The sequence below is a fragment of the Gasterosteus aculeatus genome, chromosome X (assembly GCF_964276395.1).
Source record: "Gasterosteus aculeatus chromosome X, fGasAcu3.hap1.1, whole genome shotgun sequence".
Classification (NCBI taxonomy): Eukaryota; Metazoa; Chordata; class Actinopteri; order Perciformes; family Gasterosteidae; genus Gasterosteus; species Gasterosteus aculeatus.
In genome coordinates this window covers 14,303,594-14,322,250 of record NC_135698.1, presented here as the reverse complement: position 1 = coordinate 14,322,250, position 18,657 = coordinate 14,303,594, and the positions used below count along the sequence as shown (strand labels likewise).

At 47.9% G+C, this 18,657-nt stretch overlaps 3 protein-coding genes and 1 long non-coding RNA gene across 7 annotated transcripts in view; 1 reads left to right on the top strand and 3 right to left on the bottom strand.

Annotated features, from left to right (window-relative positions):
• reln (reelin) overlaps positions 1-14,830 on the top strand; it is a 78,822-nt gene extending 63,992 nt beyond the window's left edge. The window contains exons 35-65 of one of the 4 annotated variants that reach the window (XM_078082890.1): positions 33-173; positions 279-456; positions 574-658; positions 743-925; positions 1,044-1,212; positions 1,327-1,432; positions 1,549-1,775; positions 1,893-2,116; positions 2,294-2,444; positions 2,579-2,837; positions 3,010-3,259; positions 3,451-3,619; positions 3,754-3,894; positions 4,138-4,315; positions 4,462-4,655; positions 4,746-4,996; positions 5,095-5,249; positions 5,381-5,595; positions 5,794-5,971; positions 6,063-6,238; positions 6,601-6,707; positions 6,805-7,047; positions 7,138-7,313; positions 7,391-7,464; positions 7,750-7,911; positions 8,021-8,178; positions 8,478-8,697; positions 8,851-9,048; positions 9,575-9,673; positions 11,322-11,448; positions 13,403-14,830. In XM_078082890.1, coding sequence (XP_077939016.1) covers positions 33-173; positions 279-456; positions 574-658; positions 743-925; positions 1,044-1,212; positions 1,327-1,432; positions 1,549-1,775; positions 1,893-2,116; positions 2,294-2,444; positions 2,579-2,837; positions 3,010-3,259; positions 3,451-3,619; positions 3,754-3,894; positions 4,138-4,315; positions 4,462-4,655; positions 4,746-4,996; positions 5,095-5,249; positions 5,381-5,595; positions 5,794-5,971; positions 6,063-6,238; positions 6,601-6,707; positions 6,805-7,047; positions 7,138-7,313; positions 7,391-7,464; positions 7,750-7,911; positions 8,021-8,178; positions 8,478-8,697; positions 8,851-9,048; positions 9,575-9,673; positions 11,322-11,442 — 5,188 coding nt within the window. In that variant the 3' untranslated portion in view covers positions 11,443-11,448; positions 13,403-14,830. Of the gene's footprint in view, positions 1-32; positions 174-278; positions 457-573; positions 659-742; positions 926-1,043; positions 1,213-1,320; positions 1,433-1,548; positions 1,776-1,892; positions 2,117-2,293; positions 2,445-2,578; positions 2,838-3,009; positions 3,260-3,450; positions 3,620-3,753; positions 3,895-4,137; positions 4,316-4,461; positions 4,656-4,745; positions 4,997-5,094; positions 5,250-5,380; positions 5,596-5,793; positions 5,972-6,062; positions 6,239-6,600; positions 6,708-6,804; positions 7,048-7,137; positions 7,314-7,390; positions 7,465-7,749; positions 7,912-8,020; positions 8,179-8,477; positions 8,704-8,850; positions 9,049-9,574; positions 9,674-11,321; positions 11,449-13,402 lie in introns of all 4 variants that reach the window. The other 3 variants (XM_078082889.1, XM_040162763.2, XM_078082891.1) reach the window with 3 other exon arrangements.
• Positions 14,831-15,247: 417 nt separating this feature from the next.
• bncr (bouncer) lies at positions 15,248-16,683 on the bottom strand. Its single transcript, XM_078082893.1, has 2 exons — positions 16,532-16,683; positions 15,248-15,870 (listed from the first exon to the last, which is right to left on the bottom strand). The coding sequence occupies exons 1-2, from the start codon at positions 16,537-16,539 to the stop codon at positions 15,492-15,494; spliced, it is 387 nt and encodes a 128-aa protein (XP_077939019.1). The 5' UTR covers positions 16,540-16,683; the 3' UTR covers positions 15,248-15,491.
• LOC144382931 (protein Bouncer-like) lies at positions 16,684-17,762 on the bottom strand. The gene is made up of 2 exons (XM_078082892.1): positions 17,566-17,762; positions 16,684-17,433 (listed from the first exon to the last, which is right to left on the bottom strand). The coding sequence occupies exons 1-2, from the start codon at positions 17,628-17,630 to the stop codon at positions 16,974-16,976; spliced, it is 525 nt and encodes a 174-aa protein (XP_077939018.1). The 5' UTR covers positions 17,631-17,762; the 3' UTR covers positions 16,684-16,973.
• A 368-nt stretch (positions 17,763-18,130) lies between these two features.
• On the bottom strand, positions 18,131-18,575 carry LOC120809134 (uncharacterized). The gene is made up of 3 exons (XR_013451169.1): positions 18,437-18,575; positions 18,333-18,358; positions 18,131-18,259 (listed from the first exon to the last, which is right to left on the bottom strand). It is a non-coding gene; the product is annotated as an uncharacterized LOC120809134 (long non-coding RNA).
• Between the last annotated feature and the right edge of the window lie 82 nt (positions 18,576-18,657).

Below are 18,657 nucleotides of genomic sequence, written 5' to 3'. Positions count from 1 at the left end.
TTTTCCGTGTAACTTTGCTATGTTTCCCTTAGTTCCCCCAGAACTCGGTTCCGTTGGATTCAAACCCACTTCACCCCAGGGGCCGAAGGATGGGCTCTGGATAACGTGTTGCTCGCCCCGGGCTGCCCGTGGATGTGCTCCGGACACGGTCTGTGCGACAATGGCCGCTGTGTGTAAGTCAACCAGACGTCTCCGCTCTGCTGACCAACTTGACAAGTTTGGTCATTTTTACACTTATTTTCTGACTCCATGTAAACGTTATACCTACTTTCACACAGGTGCGACAAGGCTTATGGAGGGACACACTGTGTGCCTTTGGCCCAACTGCCGACTGTGCTGAGAGAAGACTTTAATGAGAACCTGCAACAGGAGACATGGCCGGAGGTGTACGGAGCGGAGAGGGGAACTCTGAGCGGAGAGCCTCTTAAATCTGGCACCGCCCTCATATTCAAAGGGGTACAGGTCCTCATGCAGAAAACATCCCAAGCATAAAATACAGCGGCAATTGATATCTCTAGATCAATGACTCCTCTTAGGTGACAAACAATGTAATTCTGCTCTTTTTCTTTGCAGGACGGTCTGCGAATGATCGTCTCTCGGGATCTGGACTGCACCAACACTCTCTACATCCAGTTCTCCTTCAAATTCATTACTAAAGGTAATGTATAACTTGTTTTTTTCTCTGGTGTAGCTGTACTAATCATAATATTGTCCTAACAGGGTTTTTTGTTGGCTTTTCTAGGCGTCCCAGAGCGCTCCCATTCAGTGCTGCTGCAGTACTCTGTGAACGGAGGAATCAGCTGGTTGATGTTGGATGAGTTCTATTTCCCAGCTTCCACGGACACTCTGTTCCTCCACCTGCCACTGCCGGCCAGCGCTCAGACCAACGCCACCCGCTTCAGACTCTGGCAGCCCTACAACAGCGGTGAGTGGACACATTGCGGGGTTGCAAACAAAAAATCACATTCTGTTTCTTAAAGACTCACGACATGAACCAGCAGAATCCGTCTAACAGTTTGCACGATATACATGATATCCTGCAGGAAAGAAAGAGGAGGTGTGGGTCATAGATGATCTCATCATTGATGGAAGCTCCCTACACAACCCACCAACGGTGATAGACAGCTTTGACGAAGGTCCCAATGAGTCCAACTGGTTGTTCTTCCCCGGAGGAAACACTGGACTCTACTGTCCCTACCAGAAGACTGGAATGTATGTCGACAATGGCCGTCGTAATCACCTGTGAAGCAAGTGATGATATATCTTGCAAAAAGATGATTTTACCATTGAAAAATATTTGTGTGTGTGTGTGTGTGAACGTGTCAGCGAGGAGGACGACTCAGCAATGGTGTTTGTCTCCAGCGAGCTCGGCGAGCACTCCATCACCACCCGGGACATTGACGTAAATGAGAACACTATCATCCAGTTTGAGGTACACAAACACCACCTTGACTTCGTTTTCCAAAGCAACAATGACTCATACTCAATGAAAACACAAACCATGGCTCGTCTTCATCACCTGTATTGTGTATATTAACGGATCTCCAGATCAATGTCGGCTGCACATCTGAAAGCAGTTCCTCCCACCCGGTGCGTCTCCAGTTCTCACGGGACTTTGGTGCCACGTGGCACCTTTTGCTGCCTCTGTGTGCCGGTGGGCCCCAGCCCTCCTCGCTGTGCTCCACGGAGCTCCACCCTGCCAGCGTCTACTTCCCTGGTACAACTCAGGGCTGGAGGAGGGAGGTTATTCACTTTGGAAAGCTTCGCCTCTGTGGGTAAGGACCGAGTATATCCCTAATCAGCAGATACATAAGTGAAAAAAGGGGAATCTTTATTTATTCATAAGGGGTTGATGAGTCTCTCTAATCCTGGCATTTTGACCCCCCTTGCAGGTCAGTGAGGTTCCGATGGTACCAGGGTTTCTTTTCAACTGGTTCTTCTCCTCCAACGTGGGCGTTAGACAACATCTACATTGGCCCACAGTGTCAGGACATGTGCAACGGCCACGGTACTTGTGTGGGTGGAAGCCACTGTGTGTGTGACCCCGGCCACTCTGGATCTGACTGCTCTGTGCCCGACACCCCCAACCCCGATTTCTTAAAGGAGGACTTCGAAGGTACACATCGGAATCAGGAAATAACAGTTTATCGAAAACGTATATCTGAGGGAACCTGTGTAATGTGTATTGGTGCACAGAAGATAATGGTCTTTAGTTTTTCAGTACATAAAATGATGGATTCATGCTTTTGTGTTTACTGTTGCGTGTGTTTTTTCTACACCCTTGTGTCTGTAGGGGGAGCTGTGGATACGGAGCGTTTCAGACTGCTGAGCGGGGGCAAACCATCCAGGAAGTGTGGCATCATGTCGAGTGGAAACCACCTGTTCTTCAGTGAGGACGGCCTGCGCATGTTGGTCACCAATGACATGGACCTGGCTAATGCTAGGTAGAGCTACAGCCCCACCAAACAAAACAAAGCAACCTATCCACTCCTTGCATGCACTAACACCACCACGAGGTTGCTGTTGTTGAATTGACACTCTCTTGTGATGCTCATGTGTTTGTGAATGCGCCCTGCAGGTTTGTTCAGTTCTTCCTGCGCCTCGGTTGTGGTAAGGCTGCTCCAGACCCTCGCTCCCAGCCGGTTTTGCTGCAGTTCTCGGTGGACGGAGGACTCTCCTGGGGCCTCCTGCAGGAATTTCTCTTCAGTAACAGCAGTAATCAGGCTCGCCTGGTGGCCTTGGAGATCCCTCTGCGTGCTCGCACGTCTTCCACTCGCCTCCGCTGGTGGCAGCCCTCAGAGAATGGACACTTTTATAGCCCATGGGTCATTGATCAGGTACGCTAAGTAAGGATCCATCCAACCACCCCTCCATCATTCAGTCTTTTAATCATTTTCATTCAAGCAGTGAAACCCCGGGGCTGTCATCCATCCAAGCTTTCACTTTTCATAACCGAGCAATACAGTTTCTTCACATTTACTTTGCAAACATCTATCCTTTCTTCCCTAGGTGGTAGTAGGCGGCAGTGCCAGTGGCTGGGGACCTTTGGAAGATGACTTCTCATCAACTGACGGGCGCTCATGGCTCCTCCACCCTGGAGGAACCCGAATGCCCGTTTGCGGGTCGGATGGGCCAGCTTTCGCTTTTATAGAAAAGTCCAACACTCGCTATGCTGTCACCACTGACATCAGTCTGGGTCCAGACGCCTTCATCCAGTTTGACTTTTCTGCTTCCTGCTCTGTCACCAACTCCTGCTACTGTAAGCAATAAGAAGTGTGAATGTGCTTTTCAACTGAAAATTATTGGAACTCTGGCAATTTCTTTTTAAATAATGAATTATTTCTTTTGTCTATAAAACATCAGAAAATATATTCAAGCGGTTTACATTTCTCATGCAGCTTCTCGGATATAAATCATGTAGACAACGCTGTGTCCCTTGTTTCTCTGCAGCGGTGGAGTTGGAGTATTCTCTGGATCTGGGTCTGACCTGGCAGCCTGTGGTCAGAGACTGTCTGCCTACGAGCCCCGACTGCTCCTCCTTTACGCTGCAGAGGCTGCTGGTTTCTGACACATTTAACAAGTGGGGCCGCATCACCCTGCCCCTCCCATCATATGCTAGGTCAGCACTGCCCTCAATCTCACACATGGACTGTATATCCTTATCATAAGCATTTACCGTTTCATTTCTTTCCTATCTATTAAGTTTAAACACAACCTGTGGGAACTTCAGTGACTTGTGATGTATTTCTTTAGGTCTCCGGCCACGAGGTTCCGTTGGTTCCAGCAGGCTCCGTTTGACAAGCAGCAGACGTGGGCTCTGGATAACCTCTACATCGGAGACGGCTGCCCAGATATGTGCTCTGGACACGGACGCTGCCAACAGAGCTCCTGTGTGTAAGTAACGGCAGACTTATGCATGTGTGTAATGTCTGAACTTGTTTTTCTTTAAATACATTACTCCTCCGAGCTTTGTATAGGTTTGTGGCCATGTTGTTTCATCAGTTCGGGATGTGGAATGAGAAATATCGTGTGGCCTTCATGATTCATTTCATTTCATCACGTGAAGTTACTGTAACCCGTACGGCAGTTTTATCTTTATATCTAATTATGTGTATCTGACTCGACCGTCCCCCCCAGGTGTGACCCCGAGTGGGGCGGAGAGTACTGCGATGAGCCCGTGGTTCCTCTGCCCTCCCAGCTGAAGGACAGCTTCAGCCGAGCTCCTTCCCTCAGCCACTGGCACGTACTCACCGGCGGGAAACTCAGCACTGTGTGTGGAGCCGTGGCCTCTGGAGCTGCTTTGCACTTCAGTGGGGTGAATATACATCCGTACCCTTGTCGTTTGATTCTTTTCTGTTCTGAAATGATCCCCAACGAAGGATTTGGTGAAGATTAAATGTATGATAACAGATCACAGCAGACTGAGCCTCTCACTTCACCTCTACATGTGTCCGTGCTCAGAGCTGCAGCCGTCAGCTGGTCACAGTGGACCTCAACCTGACCCACGCCGAGTTCATCCAGTTCTACTTCATGTACGGCTGCATGATCCCACCCAGCAACCGTAACCAGGGAGTGCTTCTGGAGTACAGCTTGAATGGAGGAATCAACTGGCACCTGCTGACAGAAATCTTCTATGATCTGTACACCAAGCCCGGGTGAGTTTAAGTCAGCGTGGACTCATTTACATGATCTGTCCGGCCTGCAGTATATGTGTGACTTTCTTTGTGTTTTTCTTCCTCGTTCAGGTTCGTGAATGTGCTGCTGCCCCCTGCTGCCCGCCAGGAGGGAGTACGTGTGCGCTGGTGGCAGCCACAACATGAGGGAGCAGACAGCGGTGATTGGGCTTTGGATAACATTCTCATCGCAGGCTCGGACCCACGGGCGCAGATATCGGACACGTTTGGAGGGGTGGCGCTGCCCAACCACGAACGAACCCCTGCTGATGGGACCTCAGGACGGATAGGGCAGCTGAGCGAGCAGGAGGAGACACCTATAGGTACTGAATCAGTGTCTCAATGGAACAATATACAGGAATGTGGAATCCTCTTTAAACTAAACTAAACAAAGCCTCTTGTTCTGCTTCTCCGCCGTCAGTGAGCGACCATTGGTTGTTCTCAGAGGACTGCTCAGTGCAGCGTTTCTGCAGCTCCCCTGATGGAGTGATGGTGTGTGGCAATGCTGATGGGAGCGAGGTGTACGCTGTAACACATGATATCATCCCCGACAAGGGGTGGGTCATGCAATTTAAGGTAACTGACGAGCCTAAGCTGACTCCCATGCAAATGCAAGTTCCTCGTAGTGCACTGATGGATGATTTCAGTGAGTAAAAAATAGTCCATTTGCGACGATGGTGACGTTGTCAATGTTTGTGTTGCTTTAGATCGCAGTGGGCTGTGTTGAGCCAGAGCGTCACGCGGAGCGACAAATCCACGTGCAGTACTCAGTGGACTTTGGAGTGACCTGGAAGTACCTGACGCCGCAGTGCCTGCCTGCTGACCCCCGCTGCGGAGGTCAAGTCTCGCAGCCATCAGTCTTCTTCCCTGCCGAAGGCTGGAAGAGGGCAGTCTACCCGCTGGCCGACAGCCTGGCCGACACGTGAGTCGTCCTACCTCATATGTACCTTCACTCGCTGCTAGACTAACACAGCACTGCTTCATATTCAATTGTAACTTCAACTCAATTATTGAGGAGTGAAATTGTTGTTATCTTTTAAATTATTAAAACTTCTGTCATATGAATTATAAAAGTAAAATGCATGTTGTTTGAAGAACCCTCCCTGTCTTCTTTTTGCAGTGCGGTGCGGTTCCGGTTTTTCCAGCAGCACTCAGACATCCAGTGGGGCGTGGAGAACTTTTACATCGGGCCAGCGTGTGACGGCCACTGCGGAGGACATGGAGATTGTCTGGATCAGCGCTGTCTCTGTGACGCGGGGTTCACCGGACCGAACTGCTATGCCAGCACTCCGCTAAAGGTACAATCCGGCCGTCGCTAAAGTCAGATCCCTAAAGAAAAAAAGGGAAGTAGAATTTGATGAATCTGATCTGTGTGTCTTCTTTCTGTAGGCGTCTCTGAAGGAGCGTTTCGACTGGGAGGGGGCAGCAGGCCCTCAGTGGCAGGTGCTGGAGGGCGGGAGGCCCTGTACAGACTGCGGTGTGTTGGTTGAGGGGACAGCCCTGTACTTCGGAGGCGCTGATGCCAGACAGGCTGTCACTGCAGATCTGGACCTCCGCGGAGCAAAGTAAAAACCGCAGCAGGAAGTTTTCTGCTTTTATGGATTTAATGCGATTTCATATCAATTGTTTATAGTATTAGTTCACTAGAATTTCTTTACTGTTTCAGTAAACCTGCTGTTGTTATTGCCGTGATATTACATTACATTACAGGTCATTTAGCAGACGCTTTTATCCAAAGCGACTTACATTACACTTTAAACCCATGGCTTTTTCACATTTTTGCCTGGGGAGCAATTAGGGGTTAGGAACATGGGGCAGCCTGGACTCCAACCACCAACCTTGTGCTTCCCAGCACACCTTCTCTAACTCCTGCGCCACAATGATCCCACATTACTGCTGAACATTTAAACTGTGATTGTGTGTATAGGTTTGTGGAGTACTGGGCCAGGATTGGAAGTGACGATAACATGACCATGTGCCACCGTCCGACTTGTCGTAAAGAGGGAGTGCTGCTGGACTTCTCCACTGACGGAGGTCCACACAACATGCATACCTCTCCTTTTTTATCATCACTCGTTCATGATTTGTCCTCTTCTTAAATTCATTGTGTTTGTCTATACCTGTTCCTCAGGCGTGTCCTGGACACTGCTGCACGAGATGGATTATCTGAAGTACGTGTCAGTGAGGAGAGACTATATCGTCCTCCCTGAAGGAGCTTTGACCAACGCTACTCGCCTGCGCTGGTGGCAGCCATTTACCATTTCCTCTGGCCTAGCCACCCCAAGTCTGGAGAGGGCCCAGTGGGCCATAGACAACATATTGGTGGGGGGGTCGGACATCAACCCACCCACTCTGCTCGACACGTTTGATGATGGTGAGTTCGTTTGGTTTGATGAAAATGTTTTCTTTTTTTGCACATTTGCTTTTCTCACTCTTCTCTTTTTATTTCTTCACCTTTCGCCAGAGGGCGTTTCCCACGAGGAGAGCTGGAGTTTCTACCCCAACGCCGTGCGCACAGCTGGCTTCTGTGGAAACCCCTCCTTCCACTTGTACTGGCCCAACAAAAACCAAGACAAGACACACAACATCCTGGCCACACGGGAACTCATAGTGCAGCCCGGTTATATTTTACAGTTTAAGGTACAGTATTACAAGAGAGCCGCAGACGTGCCATATCAAACGCTGTCCTTTAGTGAACATCCGTCTCGTTGATGCAGATTGTCGTCGGTTGTGAGGCAGACACCTGTGGAGACCATCATTCTGTCCTGCTGCAGTACAGGAAGAATGCAAGGTAAAGAAGACATGGAGGGGCCTGATAAAGAATTCAACCTTGACATAACAATAAAAGGATTGTTTGAAATGTCTAAATAGTTATTTATTTTATATGACAGTCAGGACAGGTGGTGCAATGACGTGATCTAAAACATGAATGTTAAATATCAGGTCAGTAGCATAGGCTTATACTACTAGCCAAACTTTACACCCAACATATACCTTGGTTATGGTAATAGTTTTGTTTTTTTTGTAGAATTGACTTTTGCATGGACAGGTTTAAACTCTCAGGCCCTCCCTTCAGGTCCGACTCGTGGCAGCTGGTACAGTCGGAGTGCCTCCCCTCCTCAGTCAACAAGGTGGGCTGCTCTCCCTTCCAGTTCCACGAGTCCACCATCTACAGCCCAGTCAACAGCTCAACATGGACTAGGGTCACTGTGCAACTGCCAGACCACGTCTCGTCAGGGTAGGAGCACTGGAACATATCATGACTTACTGCAGGTTCATTTTTAAATTCATATTTTATACATGTTGGAGGAGTCTAGCCCATTTGGTGTTTTCTTCTATATTTCCAGGGCTACCGAGTTCCGCTGGATTCAAAAAGAGGGGACAGGAGAGCGGCAGAGCTGGGGAGTGGACCATGTCTACATCGGTGAAGCCTGCCCGGGGCTCTGCAGCGGCCACGGCTACTGTACGAGCGGAGCGGTCTGCATCTGTGATGAAGGACACCATGGTGGGCCACAAGCTGAAACGCACAAGACTACTTCTCATCGCTGCTGTTCAGATAAAATGTCTATTATTGATGATAGGATGATGCGCTGGAATAAAGAAAAAATGTCCAACCAAATGTTCCCATGTGATTGAGACACACCTTCAAAAGAAAGCTTGAAAGTGGTTTTCCGTCTCAGTTCCCAAAAAACATGGCTTTCGCTGTTCCTTTTACCATCAATTTCAACCACACCAGCTTGTGGCCTGCCGTCTCTATTTCATACAATTTCATCATCTCCCCTCCGCTTCCTCCCACCGCAACAGGTGACGACTGCTCCCTCTTCGGCAGCGACCTGCCCAGCTCCATCAAGGACAACTTTGAGTCCGGCAGTATGTCTCCGGAGAGCTGGCAGTTGATCCAGGGTGGCGGAGTGGGCAGCGGTTGTGGTCAGCTGTCACCGCACGCCCACGGAGACTCACTCTACTTCAATGGCTGTAAGATGAGGCAGGCAGTTACCAAACCGCTGGACCTCACAAGAGCCAGGTACAGGTACTGGCAGAGTATACTGTGCATGAACCAAAGATGTAAATGTAGACTTACCTGTCTCACAGCTACCATCGGAATTGTATCGTCAACCTTTAATCTTTTCTTCCTCAAACCTTCTGTCTTTTTCCTTCCCTCTCTGTCTCTCTACAGTAAGATCATGTTTGTGCTGCAGATCGGCAGCCTCGCGCAGACAGACAGCTGTAACATAGCTCTGGATCAGCCCGACACGGTCGACCGGGCCGTGCTGCTGCAATACAGCGTCAACAATGGAGTCAGCTGGCACGTAATCGCACAGCACCAGCCCAAAGACTTCATAAAGGCCCAGAGAGTGTCCTACAATATTCCACTGTGAGTGACACGCAGATACACTGCTTTCAAATAATGCAGCATTTCTTTTTAAGCTTCATGTGTTGTTATGTAACTAATGGCTTTACTTATTTATCCGCTTTTACTAACCAGATGTTAAATGGTAGTTTTACTTTCTGATAAACCATAAGCTAGCGCTCCTCATTTGTAAACGTGATTAGGTTGTCAGTAAATCCATTTGTACCCGGATGCTCTACAGCTGCTTTCCATGTGGTAAGTCCACGTGAGGAGTGTTTAAATAGCTAAAAGGACAATGTCATAAGGTTGGAAGATCTGCCAAAGAGATTTTTTACCGGCTCAAACTTTTTCATCCAGGGTTTAGAACTGATCTATTAATCATTTTAAAATGATGCACTAACCATCAATAAAGCCATCCCTTACATGTTTCAAACCCTTTGTAAAAAGGTGTATTAGATTAGCTTCATTTGAATGGTTTGAAGCAGCGATAATCTTCCACATACTCGTTGATTCTAACTGATTCCGTAAATTCGTCCCATAATCTCTGCAGAGAGGCGCGAGTTAAAGGGGTGATGCTGCGGTGGTGGCAGCCACGCCATGACGGCGCAGGACATGACCAGTGGGCGTTGGACCATGTGGAAGTAGTTCTGTGAGTACCCAATTCCCGGCCTGCCCCGGGCATCCCAGACCGGTCCTCGAAAGATCCCCGATCTGCCCTGTCTGAGCCTCCGACTCAGCCTCACCTATAGATACAGTCCCCTCAGACACGGGGATACAGCGTACACATGCCTATAGTGTAAGCACGCCTACGTGTGTGCTGCTCACCACCAACAACCAACCAAACACCTCCAAAGCGGCTGCAATGTGCTTTCCTGTGAAGAGTTCTGTTTGTGGATGGCTGCTCTGTGTGCGACGGATCATCATATTTTCAGTGTCTTGAAGAACCCGCGCATCTCCCATACAGGCAACTTCAAGAATGGGTGTGTTCTTTCACTGAAATGTCTAAAAAGTAAATTCGACCTAAAACATTGAAAGGTTTTGGTTGTGGTATATGAGTTTTTAAAAACATTCTTGGAGATGTTTGCTCTTGTAATGAAATGCTAATTAGAGGTGAACCATTCCTTCACTTAGCCAAAAACATAGTCCAGTCATGACTCTATAAATCAAAGACACTGGGAAGGTGGCTCCACGTTGAGGTCTTCTACTGTGAAGTTAGCATTATCACAAAAGGTTCATAGTCTGACTGGTCTTGTTTTCATTTTCACATTTTTTCCATGCGGAACAATGCTGCTGCATTTCGTTCTACTGGAAATAAGTAATTTAGTAATTCAATGGAAAACACCTTTTAGTTAAACCAGGATCATTAACATTTCTTTATGTAAAAGACAATGTAGGTTTAAAAATAAGTGGCAATGCTGGAGATTCTGCAGGGCACTGAAGGTATCATGGAAATGCTATATCTGGCTAGCAGCTTCTTGAAAACGGCAATATCATGAAGCGTTTTTGTTGCATTTAGCGCATGTTTCCGTGGGTGTCAGAGCAATGTTCCCTTTGAAGTAGATGCCGATTGTTCATTCAGAATGGGTACCCGATGCATAACAACAACCACGTCAAATGCTGTAATGTACCACAGCCTAACGCAGACAAACACACATTTATGCCTAACCTGAGCTGTCCCTGGTCTACGTGGTTGTGACCTGTCACACTTCCCCTCCCTCGCACGGTTTTCAACAGTGTCTGCTGAAAAGAGTGGCCGTGATCCTCACACTTTGCTCTGTTGTTTATTTCTCTCTGCTCACCACACCTCCGCTCCTTCACACATCCTTCCTCTCCTGCTCCTGCTCAATCTTATCTTTTGCCCCGCGCGGCTCTCCTCCGCGCCGCTTAATGTCCCCGACGTGTTGGAACGTGTGGTCATGCTCACTCCCCTGCTTGTGCCGCATCGTGTCCTACCTTCCTTCATCCTCACCCTCCTCCTCTCTCTCTCTCTCTCTCCTCCTTTCCTTGCTCCAAACTTGCTGTTTCCCTTTTTCCTCCCGTCCTCTTCCCTCTCTGGCATACGGCGGATGGATTACTGCTGTATATCTCTCTGTCTTCTCTACTTCTTGTGGTTTTCTCTCACGTTCCCGTCATCTTACTCTTCTGCTCTGCATTCTTATTTTTTTAATTCTGTCTTCCTCATTCTCTCCGTCTTTCCCAACCACTATCACGTCTTCTTCTTCGAACCTCTGACTTTCCTTATGCCTCTTCTCTCTCCCTCCCCTCCCTCTCCCCACTTTGGGCCCCTGCCTCCCCAGGGCGGGGCTCCTACCCCCCCAGACCTTTCTGCGCGACAGCAGTCCCCTCCTCCTGCTTCCCCCCTCTCGCGCTCTAACTTCTGCTCTCTTCTGTATTCTGCTCCCTCTGGCATGGCTGTAGCGTGAGGTAAGTTCTCCGCCTCTTCCTGGATGCAGCCCCCTCCCCCCGCCCTCCCTCCAGCCCTTTCTTCTCCCCGTTGCACTGTGCCCGCCCTGCCTCACTCCTCATCTTCATCACCACAGTCATCTTCATGCCCTCGTCTCAACTCGAGCCCCAGGCAGGTCAACAAGCAGGCCAGCCGCTCACAGTTCTCAGGTGGAGGCTCGCGGACTAAATTATCCAGCGTATAGAACATAGGCTTTCGTTGTCGACGTTGATCGCTTTCTTTTTGGATTCAAATCCTTCTTCTAAATGATCAGAATCATTTTTTTATTTTCTAGCATCCAGTATATTTTTCAGCATTTTTCACTGCTGCTCTGTCGCAATGGTCTCTGCCCCATCGAGAGATGAGCTTGAAATGAAACTGGGTCTACTATTTAAAACAAGCCAAAGGAACAACAAGGATTTGAAAGTGTCTTGTTCACCTTGCAGCTTGCTTGTTTCTAAATCTGGATATAGACAGTACCAACCCTTTCTGCCACCTTAACGGACGATCATTATGTCAAAGTCCTGCACTCCAGTTTTAAGGGACAGCCCAAAAACGTATTCACAGCAGCACGTCAACAGGGCAAAAACCAGCGGCAAAATCTATCAGGGTTCAACACCACGTCACCATGGTGACACAATCAAACGCTGATTTTGAATGTGCAGTTTACATAATCCTCAAGACGTTTTGAATGTGATATTTTACGTATACAAATGTCAGTGGTACGGTGTTGGTGTGTATACATGTGATGTAATCCATCACTATTCTTATATCTGTTTGTTTTGTTCCAAAGGTGTTGTTGACCTTTAGCTGATAATTCATACATACAGTTAAAAGACAACCTACTTTAAATAGTTGTTTCGGGGGTCCAGCATTCATCACACTCAAGCCCAAGCATCAAAAGTATTTTTTTTACCAGCATCAGTTGCGATGCAGGGCATCATTCATTTGAAACGTAGGTCCTCACGTAGGACCCGCCTCCTCCATCCGGCTCCTTGCACGGCGTTACTGTTGCCACAGCTCTCCATCCCTCTTTCACTCATGGCTGTGTGTCTGTCCGTGGACAACAACAACATGATTCTGAGCCAGGAGCTCCCTTCTCACTACCCTTCTAATCTTTGATCCAATATCTGAAAAAAGAAAGAAAAAAAACAAAAAAGCACACACACAAGCTCATGCAGTTCACCAGCCATCCCCTCCCATCCGCATTCACACCCCACCTCCCCAGCATCAACCATCACATACAAACACGCGCACACACGCACAAACTACCCCCCCCCCCCCTCCTCCCCGCTTCGCAGAGGCCCCTGCCTGCCCTGGCTGCACTCCTGGCTCACTGGCAACGCCCTGCTGGATGGAAGAGGCAATGAACAGGCTAAGCAAGAGCGATCCTCCGCGGCTTTTCTCTGTGTCTCTTAGTTTCAAATCCACCCCTCCTCTGCTCACAACCCTGCACTTGTGTGGTCCCGGTGATGGCTGTTAACACCTCAAACACTCACTGTCAGAGTCTGTCCCGCCCCCACGCCCTTAGCATCTGTGGTAGTATTGTTTGTAGATTGTATGTCCCGTGTCTTGTCTTGTGACATTTGGTCTTAGATACACGTAGTCCTACTGCAATCATGTAGCTGCATCTCATCCGTGCAGAACGTAAACAAGTCCAGCTGTGTAGAGTAGCGGCACCCCTTCTCCGAGCCATGAGACCCCACACTGGTGTTGAGTGTTTGAGGTTATGGCTGAAAATGATTTTTTTTAAAGTCAGCATGAAAACGGATGTGAGTTTGAACGAAAGCCGCATTCAACCATTGGTGTGTTTGCGTGCATGGACGAGAGAGCGCGTGCATGGGGGTGCGTGGATTTCTATTGGCCTTTACTCGGTCACTAATGTTCACACTCCTCCTCTTTCCTCTCTCTTTCACTGTGTTTGTATCCCTGCAGCACCCGTAAGCAAAACTACATGATGAACTTTGCCAGACAGACCGGCACACGTCACTATTACAGCCGCAAGAGGCGGGCACTGCAGCAGCGTGCCTGAACCCCCCCCAAGAAGAAATTCGCCCTCTGACCTGCCAATCACGCATTGATCCGCCATGTCCATCCTCTCTGCTCCCGACGACGCGTCGCCCTGTCGAGTCCCTTCCACCGGCGGATTCCAGGCAACCTTAGACCTCCCTCACCCATCTCTCCCTACCCTCTGCCACAAACACCAGGCCATCCAATCAGCTTACGCCAGCCAATCAAGGCCTTCGCCAACCACACGGATCGGTGGGAATGAAACTCGGAAGAAGGGAGCAAAGCGGCCATTCTGTTTACTTTTCTCCATGGACGGTCGGGGTTTCTAGTTGTTTTCTAATTGTTGCTGTGGTCCCTCTGATTTCTAAGACAACCCCCCCCCCCCCCCCCCCCCCCCCCCTTCCGGCTTCACTCCCCCGTCACTCACCTTGCCTCTCCTCGCCCTCCTTTTCCCACCACACTGTGAAATTGAGATAAAATATCACTGCTGAACTGACAAGCCGATTGGAGAGTTTCCTTCCAGTTCAACTGAGCCGTCGGGGGGGGGGGGGGGGGGGGGGGGACCTCTCCGCCACCGCCAACCAGTACGCCAAAAAGGGCGTGCAGGATACCGACCATTAAGAGGAAAAACGGTGATGAAGAAGCGGGAAAAAAAACAAAAAAATAAGAGTACTGTGTTCTTGCTGTTCTGTGTGTCTTTTTGTGATGAGTTGACTGTGGTGTTCCGTTCATTTGTTTGTTCGTTTTCTACTAATTCATACAGTATGCTTTTAAAGGGGGAGGGGATTTCTGTTTCCTTTTCGTTGTTTATCTGGAAAGTATTCGGGCAGGGTGGTAAAAACCTTGACCTGCGCAGGAAGAAGGAACGACAGAATGATTTGCACGACGGGAAAAGAAAATAAGAAAAAATGCGAGACTGAACATTGACTTTTGTTTTCTTTTAGTCATTTTTTATATGTGTTGGCTCCCGAAAGTACAGATATTTATGGTAAATGGTTCTTCACGTAACCTATTTAAGATGCACTGTGCGTGAAATCTGTATGTTATTTTCTAGTGTTAAGTTATTAGGCGGTCGAGTCAAGCTCTCCGACTGCATCATCTCCCCTCTTCTTTCTCTTCTCATGTGCTGTTGCGCCCCCCCAAACCCCCCAAACCCCCACCTCCTCTCTTTACTGATTTCTGATACCTGGAGGTGAGGCTCTATTAGTGTTGTTTTTTGAAGTCTGTGTAATATGGACCCTCTGCCCTCAGTGTAACTCCAGTATAGCAATCTCCTGTATATATACGTGTATATCCACTATGGGGAGACCCAGCAGCCTTATAAAAGGGAAATAAAGAACTGTCCAAACCTCATGTTGTACACATTGTTTGAGCTGCTCTCTTTTGCTCTTAAAAGCAAAACCTGTCATTGCTTTATATTTTTCCCAGTTAAGAGTTGGTATGTCTTGATACTCTGCCACGAGCTCCTTACTGTTAAATCCTGGCAATTAAATAATTTCACCGCATCTGTAGGGAACATTCAGCTGCAAATTAATAACCATTTAGTGCTCTAGAGAATATTTATAGTATTAGCAACAGGGTGGTGAATGTAAATCAACGCAATAGTGTTCCTTGTGCTGAAGGGACATGGCACTCAGTGGGAAATTGGGCCCCATTTGTGCTTTAAATAGTTTTCAGACATCAATGGGGCTCTAGAGCACATAGGAAGCACTGTGGAAAATACATTACCAGCACAGTTATGTGTGTATATAACCAATTAAACAAAGAATGTGTATTTAAAGCTTTATTTGTAGACATTAAAACTCTTTAAAATAGTGTTAGAAAATAAAAGGAGAGGCTAAAATCTCTAGCGGGCGCACAGCTTGGTGTCTTTAGACGGGAGATTCGCCGTATACCACTGCAGGCTCTTTGCATTACTTGATGCTGAGGCTGCAGAGATACTTCACACCAAGGCTCACTTTATACATCCCCTCCCCTACATAAATCCATACCACAGGGCCCTGGGTGTCTTTGGTCACCAGGTCATCACTGTCATGAGTGTGACAGTGATGAAGAGTAAATTGGCTGAGAGGCCCAGGCAGGAGTTACAGTACGGGGAATCACAGCAGCTGTAGCTCATGGTGTAGGCAGTTCCCTTGAGCGTGATGCTGTGCACCTGGCTGCAGTCCTTCTTCGCCATGCAGCCCCTGGCCGACAGCGCGCTGTGGTTGCCATAGCGACCGTCGGCCTTAAAGCAAAGCTCATTGGGAGGGCACTCGGTCACGATGAGCTTAAACATCTTCCCCTTCTCCAGGATGGGGCTGTAGTAGCAGAACCGGTTGTCACACAGCAGCGGGGGGACGAGAAGGTAGAACCACAGCGCGGAAAGGTGCAGGAGCTGCGACATGTTGGGCCTGCAAAAGAGGCATTTGGTATTTCACCAAAGTAAAAAAGGTCCAATCTTGTGGAAATTGAAAAGATAAAAAAAAAACATCAATGAGAGAGAAGAAAACAGTTTCGCGGGATCCACACATTTATAGTTCATTTCACCAGCAAATAAAAGGTTCATTTGTGGTCCAAGGGAGAGGGGAAGGACAGTGGGGGAGGAAATGGCTCTCTCCGGGTCTCGTAGCTGGTCTAACTGGCTTTGCATGGTTAGCATTCACCACGTCAACGCAAGTTACATATAAAAACAGGAAAACATTTTTTCCTCCCATGTCAATGCCTATAATAATGTAGCATTTATCGTACTATACTTACCCAGTCTATGGCTTAGTCACTTAATACATTACTTGACAAATCTCCATACAGGTTGTAATGTAACAGATTTCAGCCGCCTTAAGACGCCACGAGTCCAACATATAAATCAGAGTTCCATATCTCTTAATCGGTTTAATTCCCCATTTAAAACAATCACCAATTACAAAGCCAAATTCCTGACTTTCCTAGCAAATTATTGGTTCTTCTGCCACAGCTGTCAGTGATCTTCACTGATTGGCACATTCAAAATGATTAAGGCAGTAAAGGCAGAAAGAGATGACAGTTACAATGTGCAACCTAAAAATAATAACTCACCTGCGCATTTAAGATTTTAATTTCAGTCAAACAGGTCAAACTTTTTAGAGCTTCTCCTGATGGACCCCGCTCTCACCACTGACACCAGGTATTTCAGCACAGGCCACACCTCCAAGCACACCTGCTTGTAACAACACTGACTACACCAAGTGGGAGGCTTAATCATGGCGCTTTTATTTTGTAGCATTCATCAATAACCACAGGAATAATGTGATCGTTTACTCTGTACCAGGAGGATGGCTGACATGTCCACCTTTCTCTCTGGAGCAAAATGTTCTCAAACAAAACACGTACCACGATGTATCATTTTCTCAGTTACACATGGGTTTAGCGAAGATACCTATAATCACAAATATTTCCCCCAGTACTAGTGACCTTTTGGAGGCTCGGGTAAGTGCCTATGGCTAACAGGCCTCTCCTCAGACTATGATGCAGCGGCTGGTTACGTGGAGCTCCCGGATGTATAATTTGCACATGAGAGTTCCTCTCGAATAACATTAGTGCCGTTAGCGTCGTCTCTTTTGAATGCCATCATCCCCATCAGCAAACTCAGGTTCTTGGCAATCTTCGGCCGGACGTTGCATTGGTCTTTGCAACAGCAGGTGTGGCTGACGTTGTACTTGACCCCCCGGTAAGAGGTGATTTGGTGGGAGCCGCAGAGCTCGGTGTCCACGCAGCCCTGAGCGGACAGAATGTGCAGCGAGCCGTAGCGGCCTCTGGAGTTGGAGCAGCGCTGATCGGGGAGACACTGGCTGGTGATGTTGAGGCAGGACTGGCCTTTGTGCTGCAGGGGACAGTAGAAACACAGCAGGCTGTCCATGCCGAGAGCGGGCAAGACCAGAGCCATGGCAAACAGGATGGAGGTCAGGAGGCCGCGTGGTCCCGGCAGACGAGCGTCCTGACTGATGGAAATCCACCCGCAGAGTTAAATAGGAAGGTTAGAATGCAAACATACTTTGGCATCATTCGATACATTCACCGATTAGATTTCTTGTGTAGACGCTTTCAATAGTTTGTTTAGGCGTGATGTTCACCTGTTCCCGCTTTGTGAGTCCATCTTTTTGCGTGTAAAAACCCCTCTTAACAGGCAAAGACGCATCGACGTGAGAAAGCTCCAAATACCAGCAAAGCCCTCTGATTACTAAGCAGAAACTGGTGTGTATTTGAAGACCTTTCAACATAATCCAGGAATCATTTCAATAAGTCACACACAGGGCAAACTTCTAGTTGGGATTTTAGCTTCAAGTTTATTGCTGGAAAAAAAAATGTCACACTTCATCCTTGACACTTACAAAAGTTCAGTTTTAAAAGTAAAGCTTAGAGCACCATCTGCTGCCTGCAGCTCTGCAAAGAACAAATCATGAAAGTGAGAAATTTAAATGAAATTACAGCTGTAGCTGTAGAATATCCAGGACGTGTCAACTCTCAAGTAGAAATTGTCCTTTTGATCTGCTACATTATTTTTCTTTCTCTTGGTTTCCCGGCTCTCCTTTTTCATCATAAAAAGGAGAGCTTTCCTTCCTTATACAACAGCTCCTGTAAAGAACAAAAGAAAACAAATCATTGATAAATTGAAATCATCGTGATAATTTGATTTTTTGCGGTCTGCTCACAGCCAGCTCCTCCTCCTCCTCCTCCCCCCGGCCCCCGCTGGCCTCCCACTCTCCTTCGTCCTCCGCGGGGTCGTAGCTGTACAGAGGAATCAGCCTGTGCCGCAGCTCATCTAATCTAAAGCCAAGCAGACAACATAAATCGAATGATATATTTACATGACATAAAATGCACCCAGAAAACCACTTACCTGGACTTCCTTCGGACATAAACAACCTGAAGAGAAGCACAACAATATAAACTTCAGTGATAAACCTAATTTGCAGTGAATGAAATATACAAAGCTATTCTTACCAATGCCATTACACATCCAATCAGTGTGAGCAGGACAAAGGGGATGAGTGCATAGTAACCAGGAAATCCCGGGTTGGGTTTTGAGGGTGAAATTGTGTAGTTGAAATGCATTTCTTTGGGCTTGATCTCCTCCCTCTGCTCGGCGCTCCTCAGCTCACATCTCTGTGACACATTCAGCGGCGCGGCGTCGTCGTCGTCTGCTCCGACTGAAGGGCCACGTG

Bases quoted from the DNA above. Each gene is read 5' to 3' on its own strand.
- LOC144382931 (XM_078082892.1), bottom strand. From the start codon at position 17,630: ATGCGTCTTTGCCTGTTAAGAGGGGTTTTTACACGCAAAAAGATGGAC. The intron at 17,434-17,565 runs GTGAACATCACG...GATTTCCATCAG, and splicing joins GACTCACAAAGCGGGAACAG to TCAGGACGCTCGTCTGCCGG.